We start from the raw sequence: 7741 nt of genomic DNA, 5'->3' as shown, positions 1-7741 counted from the left end.
GTCCCTGTCCAACGTGCTCTCGTCCGTGTACGGGGCGCCTTACGCCGCGGCCGCAGCGGCCGCCGCCGCCGCCCAAGGCTACGGAGCCTTCTTGCCCTACGCCGCGGAACTGCCCATCTTCCCGCAGCTGGTAAGCGCCCCGGGAGCTGGCGAGGTTGGGGGCGGGTTCGAGCTCGGATGCTGAGCGAAAGGAGTGCGCAGGAGTGGAGCGGGGCCGGGCCGGGAAAGTAAAGGCGGCGACGGCTGGGGCTCACCCGCGCTCCCTCCGCGCGTATCCCCTTCCCTCTCCATGTGCGTACAGGGCGCGCAATATGAGCTGAAGGACAGCCCCGGGGTGCAGCATCCGGCCGCGGCCACAGCATTTCCGCACCCGCACCCCGCCTTCTACCCGTATGGCCAGTACCAGTTCGGAGACCCGTCCCGTCCCAAGAACGCCACCCGAGAGAGCACGAGCACGCTCAAGGCCTGGCTGAACGAGCACCGCAAGAACCCCTACCCCACCAAGGGCGAGAAGATCATGCTGGCCATCATCACCAAGATGACCCTCACCCAGGTGTCCACCTGGTTCGCCAACGCGCGCCGGCGCCTCAAGAAGGAGAACAAGATGACTTGGGCGCCCCGCAGCCGCACCGACGAAGAGGGCAACGCTTACGGGAGCGAGCGCGAGGAGGAGGACGAAGAGGAAGACGAGGAGGACAGCAAAAGAGAGCTGGAGCTGGAAGAGGAGGAGCTCGGGGGGGAGGAGGAGGACCCCGGGGGCGAGGGCCTGGCGGAAGACGACGAAGACGAGGAGATTGATCTGGAGAACTTAGACGGCGCGGCCGCCGGGCCTGAACTGGCCCTGGCTGGAGCGGCGCGCAGAAATGGCGACCTCAGCCTGGGGCCCATTTCGGACTCGAAGAATAGCGACTCGGAGGACAGCTCCGAGGGCTTAGAGGAGCGGCCACTGCCAGCCCTGAGTCTGGTCCCAGCGCCACCGCCAGTGGCTGCGGCTCCGCCATCTCCTCCCTCGCCTCCCGTCGGCCTGGATCCCTGCGCTCCCGCACCAGCGGCCGCCTCCTCCCTGCAGAAGCCCAAGATTTGGTCTCTGGCAGAGACGGCCACAAGCCCGGACAACCCTCGCCGCTCGCCTCCGGGCGCGGCCGGTTCTCCTCCCGGGGCTGCCGTCGCGTCCCCCGCCCTGCAGCTCTCTCCCGCCGCCGCCGCCGCGGCTCACAGACTCGTCTCGGCGCCGCTGGGCAAGTTCCCGGCTTGGACCAACCGACCGTTCCCAGGCCCGCCGCCGGGCCCACGCCCGCACCCGCTCTCCCTGCTCGGCTCTGCCCCTCCGCACCTGCTGGGACTTCCCGGAGCCGCGGGCCACCCGGCCGCCGCCGCCTTTGCCCGGCCCGCGGAGCCCGAGGGCGGAACAGGTGATTGCTCAGATCAGGGTGCGGAGGGAGGGGGCGCTGGGGTTTCCGCCGGGACCCGGAGATGGGCAGGCCTGCAGGGCGCCTTTCTCTCCGCGGCTGCCCCCGAGGCCCTGGGCGTCCGCACCGAGCGCTCTAAAGGCCCCCCTTTTCCCCTCACTTCCCTTAGATCGCTGTAGTGCCTTGGAAGTGGAGAAAAAGTTACTCAAGACGGCTTTCCAGCCCGTGCCCAGGCGGTAAGAGACCCAAGGTTGGGGGAATGGTGGGGAGGTAGGCGAGAGAAAGAAAAGAATGAGGGACGTAAGCTTTTGCCCCAGGGCTGCTGGGACGACTTTTTAAAAAGGGATGAAATATACTTTAGTGTCGCCCGAATGGGCCTGAAGACAGCTCACCGCCCGCGGAAAGCACTTTGGGGGAACTGGGCCAATCGACCCTGGCCGGCAGCACTGTGACACCACCTCATTCCATTCCCAGACCTTGAATCCTGACGACTGTTGCCCATCTTATAGTTAAACCCAAACACATATCTACAGGGGGACATAATTTTGCATTGAGACTCCTCTCTGCCCCCAGTCTGGCCCCTGGTAGGGTGTCCCCACCCCAAGAAGTCTCAGGGCCCCAAGCCTCGCGTCCTTTGCTACCTCTGTCTCTCTCTTCCAGGCCCCAGAACCACCTGGACGCCGCTCTGGTCTTATCGGCTCTCTCCTCATCCTAGTTCTTAATAATAATAATAATAATAATTGTTGTAATAATTGTAAAAAAAAAGAAAAAGAAAATCTCTCTGTATAGTTACTTGTAAGCATGTCCGTGTATGATTACCTACAACGGAAACAAAACAAAACAAAAAGAAATAAAACAAGTGCCCCCCCAGCTCTCCCAGGTCGATTCTGTACCCCAGATTAGCTGAGTTTGTGAGATTTGTTTGGTTGATTTGGGGGGCGGGTGGTTGAGTTTCAGTAAGAATAAGCGTGTCTGACTTTTTTTTTTGTATATACAGAAAAATGTACATATATGTGAACCAAATTGTACAAGAAAGTATCTATTTTTGGCTAAATAAATGAGCTGTTGCCATTTGACTATAACCCTCCTGTGTGGCCTTCCACGGATCTGTTTGGTGGGTTTTTTTTTTTTTTTTTTGTACTTTCCCTCCCCCAAGTTTAAAGAGTCGCCTGGATCAGCGGAAAAGGACGAGAGACACTAGTCCGGACTGAAGGAGGTGGCACAGAAGTGGCGGGCTGGGGCCGCCTCAGAAGAGGTTGGAGAAGTATACCTGGGGCTCCCAAGAGAATGGGCAAGGAGCCAGGTGGGAAACCGGAGCAAGATTCCCGACTAGGAATTGGGAAACTGGGCCTGACCAGTCGGTCCACGGGAGCAACCGCGGGGCTCTGGTGACATTGTCAAGGACCTAGAGAAGGGTCTATTCGCAGAGGGGTTAGGTTTGGGAGACACTCTCCTCACTTGCAGCCCAGCCACCCCTCCCCCACTCTTTGATAGGAACAACTGAGCCTTTCTCGGGCTTGTAAGGGCATTGCCAGCCCAGCTCCAAACCCCGCTTCCAACCACATTGCAACACCAGACCCCTCCTTACAGAAGCGCTGCTTCTAAGGGTGCGGAGTGATGGGAGCCATGAAGCAGCAGAAGGCCAGGGGTGCACAGCTTTCCCCTTGGTGATTGTGGGTCCGGGTGACTGAGGCTCCAGGTCCTGACGGCGTCGGCGCATCTTCGCACCCCAGCGGCTGGTCCCCAGTGCCCTAGAAAGGGCAGCTTTCTGAGGGCCGGGGCGGAGGCCAGGAAGCTGCGGGAGAGCAGGGCTCCGGCTCCCAGCCGGCCTGAGGTAGACAGGCCGTGGAGGGAGCCGGGAAGTTTGGAGCTGGAGCTCCCTCTACAGGACAGAAAGGCCACTGCGTACCTCGCCTCCGCGGCCTCTCCAGCCAGGCCGGACCTTGCACCCTCTCCGTGCCCTGCTTTTCCTCTTGGACTTGAAGAAGTTTGTAGGGAACGCGGAAAGGGTTATGCCTCCGGGTTAGGAAGTGTGTGCGTGGGGGTGTGGGAAGCCTTCCTTCCTCCCATTTAGTTAGTAAATTACCAGGCAGCCATAAGTGGGGTGTTTGGCTCGCCCTCATAATAGGACGTATGACAATCTTGCGGTTCCTGGAGGTTTGCAAAGAGCTCTCACACCTGAGTGAGCATAATATTGTCCACCTTTTTGAGGCTCGGCGAAGCAGAGGTGAGTCGGGGAAGGACTAGGCCATGTAGGCACAACTGCCTGAGCCTCTACCCTAGGATGACTGGTGGTGGCAGCTCTGCCCTCTGCCCAGGCTGGGGGCACAGTGTGCGGTGGTAGCTGGAGGGTAAATGGGGGTGTGGTGTGTCAGTCTGTGGTCTCTAGGGTGCACAGAAAACTGGGGCAGCAGAGGCAGACACCAGGCCAAGACGTTGCCAGGTGGGGCTGCCTCTCCAGACCCTTCCCAGAGGCCTCTCCTGGGCTTCCTCTTCTTCCACCCCCACCCCCGCTCTGTTTTCTGTGTCCCTGGGGTTTGGGCTCCTTCCCAAGCCAAAGATCTGTACTGAGGTTCCCTCCGCTCTGACCCTGCAGTTAGTGTCCCTCACCCTAGACATGGAGCAATGGAAGGACTTAACTATCTGACTTGAACCTCCGGGAGGCAAGTCCCCAGGACCAGGGCCAGAGTGGAGACCTCTGGGTAACACTGCTGACACCCTCAACGCTAGCATTACAAGCTTAACCATTGTACAGACTTAGCTCCCTCCCTGTCTACCTTCTGTGAAGCGGGCCATATCATTACCTTCTCTATGCTCTTAATTCCTTGTCTGCAAAATAGGAATAATGACACCTCATTTGCAGGGTGGTTGTGAGGATGAAAGAAAACATACCCAGTGCTGACCCGTGGTAGTGGGTGTATAAACACCTCCTACTCTGGACCCCACTCACCCCACAGTAAGAACTGCCACCCCTCCCATAGCCAAGTCTCAGTGGGGTGTCTGCCTTTAGGCTTCCCAGCACCTCTGCAACCCCAGTCATACCCCAGGAGCAGGGAGAGGGGGCTGCGAAGACCAGGCCATTGTAGAGTTGGCAGACTCTCCATGCTGAACATCCACCCAGGAGGAGAAAATGGATGTGTTCAAAGGAGACAGGGTGGAGAGGCCACAGGGAGCTTCCAAAGGTCTGCCTGCTTCTGGCTCTCTCCACAGTCAAAGCCCTGAGATTTCCAGCTTTTCAGCCCGTCACATTCCACAGATAATGGTTCTGGGATGAGACCATCACCCAGGGATGGGAAAGAGCAGCTCTCGCAGGTGCCAGGGGAGAGTTGGGGGGAATGGCAGAATGGCTCAGGTAGATCCGTAACTTTTCTCACCCCACAGAGCACAAGCACTCAGAGCCCCAAGCTGACCCCAATGAGATGTAATTAAAACAGAAAAAGAATCTCATTGGCTTCTCAGCTAAAAAATGGAAGAGGAGACCGCTCCCTACCCCTCTCATTTCAATTTCATTTCTTCATCCTCTTTCTAGGACCACCTCCCCACCTCTCCCCTAATCTCCCTCCTCTCAAGGATCCCAGAAACTGTCCATCTTTCATTGCTGGGTCCTAAAATTTAAAAGGGAAACCAAGAGAGAATAACTATGGGAATCTCATGCCTGGTCCTGATTAAACTTCAATTGTTGTTGTTGTTGTTGTTATGTGCCATAGAGTCGATCCCGACTCATAGCGACCCCTCCTTGGGTTTCCAAGGCAGTATCACTACGGAAGTAGGATTGCCCAACCTTCCTTCCGAGGAGTGGCTGGTGGGTTTGAACCACCAGCCGTCTGGTTAGCAGGCAAGTGTCTTAGCCACTATGCTACCAGAGCTCCCAAACTTCAATTAGAAATAAAATATGTCAATCACTCTGCCTGGAAGGGGTGGCTACTGTCAGGGCTGGTTATGCCAAACACTCCAAGGTGTGTGGGGTAATCAGTTAGGTCAGGGGTAGGAGTGTGTGTTCTTCCCTCATTATCTGCATGGTGTTCAGAGGGAGGGGTGTTTCACGAGGCCAGGGAGACAGAGGAGAATAAAATTATCTCCCTAAGTGATTGCCCACCTCTGGGACCAGCACATTAATGCTTTCCAATTGAATTCATTTTTGGAGGAATACTAGGTGGCAGAATCGAGTTCCAGCCAGAAGGCAACATGGGAAGGCCTAAGGGCTAGTATAGAGGAGGTGGCAGTGAGAGGAAGGGGCTCTCATGACACTCCCCTGCCCAGTGAAGAGCCAGGAGGAGGCAAGGCTCAGATACGGGGGCACATGCTGGTCTGGTAGGGCCAGAGGGCCCGCGATCTTAGGCCTGCCCGAGTTCTGGAAGGTTAGGGACAGGGAAGGAGGTTTGGGATGGAATTAGATGTCAGGTATTTTCATTGGTTTGTTGTAAGTTTTTGCCAAGAACTTGCTTTGGACCTTATTATTTGTATACTGCTGGAAACGTCTTCTGCAGCTTACAATCCTTGCCTGCATACCCTCCATCCCCATCAAGAGAAAATAGGCTATTTCAGGTGGGTAAAATCATGTCTCAGGTTAGGTTTAACTCCAACTTGAGGGGGGACAAGTCACATACTCTTTCCACATGCCATCATCTGCAGGATAAAGGGGACTGGAGTTGATAAACTTATCCAGACTTTTTTAGAACTTCAACATTGTCTATGATTAGACATAAATGAGTAAACTGTGGACCCCAAGATGACTATGGGGTCAAGGGGACCCCATAACCTCTCTGGATAATGCCTCCTGATCCTAATTATTAGCCACTGTCATGTGATCCAGACAGCCAGTTGGCCACATTAGAAATGTCCATCTATTGTATGATCAAGGTGGCCCAGGGGTTAAGTGCTCAGGTGCTAACTAGAAGGTCATTGGTTTGAACCCACCTGTGGCTCAGTGGGAGAAAAGACTTGTAAAGATATTTGACATCATAGGATCCCTGTGGGTCAGAATGGACTAAGTGGCAATGGGTTTGTTTTTTCAGTTTATTGTGTGACCAGCTTAGCTTTGGTGCAGCTCCTGTGCCCCCTGACTGGATGGAACACAAGAACAAAAGCATCTCTTCCCAAGCTAGGGGCAAGGCTGAAAGAGGTCCTAAGGGTAGAACAGTGATTCTCAACAGGGTGATTTTGCCACCTGCCCACAGGACAGTTGGCAGTGTCTGGAGACATTTTCATGGTCCTGACTGATGTTGCTACTGGCATCTGATGGGTGGAGACCAAGGATTCTGCTATACGCCCTACAATGCCCAGGACAATCCCCACAACAAAAAAATTATAGGCCCCAAATGTCAACAATTGCCAAGGTTGGGAAACCCTAGATGGGTGGGAAGGGGGATGTTTAGGGCAATTATACCCCCAAATTTTTCCCAGAATCCTCAGCTTTGTTGAGAGAAACATTAAACACTAAAACATTAAACATTGGGGGCATTTTTGTTCTTAAAAACTTTTGACCCTGTGAGGGGGAAGCAGGGATGGGAGAGAGCTACACCAGCCTGGGAAAAGAAAGAGGGGGTTTCCACTCTGCCTGGTGCACATGAGCCTGTGGTAGTGGGATCTTCTCAGGTGGAGAGCAGCCCTCGGCCAACTCCAAAGGGATGGCCTCAACCCCGAGAATGTGTGTGTATAAAGTTTGGCCCTTCTCAGATATTTAGATCAGGAGCAGGTTACTGGAAGCTTCTCATAGATGAAAGCTTGACGTGTGGTTTTCACCTCATAATTACCACTATCCCAGCTGCTGCCAGCTCTTCCGTGCACATAAACACGCCTGTTTATTTACTTGCTGTTTTACCAGGGAGAGTGAAGTGAGTGAGTGAGGGTGTGAGTGAGTGAGTGTGTGTGTGTATGTGTGTGTGGTATCAGGGAGCAGGAAGGAGACAAAGGCAGGGTACGGTCTTACTCCAGGGCCCCAGCGGCCGGCTGGCTAGCAGGGAAGCTGTAATTCCAAGGCTTTTGTGCCGAGGCCTAGGCCGCATTCTCTCACCGAACTAGGCCGATAACAAGTGGGCCCACAGCCCTCCGGGCCTTTGGAGTGCACTCATTTGAGAGACTGTGCTTTTCTCAGCTGCTCAGATTTATTTTGCCAAAGTTACAGGGCAATTATGGAAATGCGCCCTTTGAAGCTGGGCTGATTTCTCTTTATTTTCTTCCCCCTGACGAAGCAGAGCTTCCCTGCCTCTTGTGGGCTTGGTTTTTCTTTTTTTTTCTTTCTGGCTTCCCCCTTCTCCTACTCCCTTTCCCTTTCCGCTCTCTCTTTTCCTCATAATTATTAGATAATGGGAGTTTCCAGGGGTAATTTGGAA

General features: G+C 54.9%; 1 protein-coding gene across 1 annotated transcript in view; it reads left to right on the top strand.

The window, feature by feature from the left end:
• Positions 1-2124, top strand: part of IRX3 (iroquois homeobox 3) — a 14986-nt gene extending 12862 nt beyond the window's left edge. The window contains exons 5-8 of the mRNA XM_007947927.1: positions 6-130; positions 302-1412; positions 1579-1645; positions 2070-2124. Coding sequence (XP_007946118.1) covers positions 6-130; positions 302-1412; positions 1579-1645; positions 2070-2124 — 1358 coding nt within the window. The remainder of the gene's footprint in view (positions 1-5; positions 131-301; positions 1413-1578; positions 1646-2069) is intronic.
• The last annotated feature ends 5617 nt before the right edge of the window (positions 2125-7741 follow it).

This window comes from Orycteropus afer, unplaced genomic scaffold (genome assembly GCF_000298275.1).
Source record: "Orycteropus afer afer isolate SDZICR_OR568_19922 unplaced genomic scaffold, OryAfe1.0 scaffold00009, whole genome shotgun sequence".
NCBI lineage: Eukaryota > Metazoa > Chordata > Mammalia > Tubulidentata > Orycteropodidae > Orycteropus > Orycteropus afer.
Note: the sequence above shows the minus strand (reverse complement) of the source record. Positions and strands in the feature narration are given on the sequence as shown.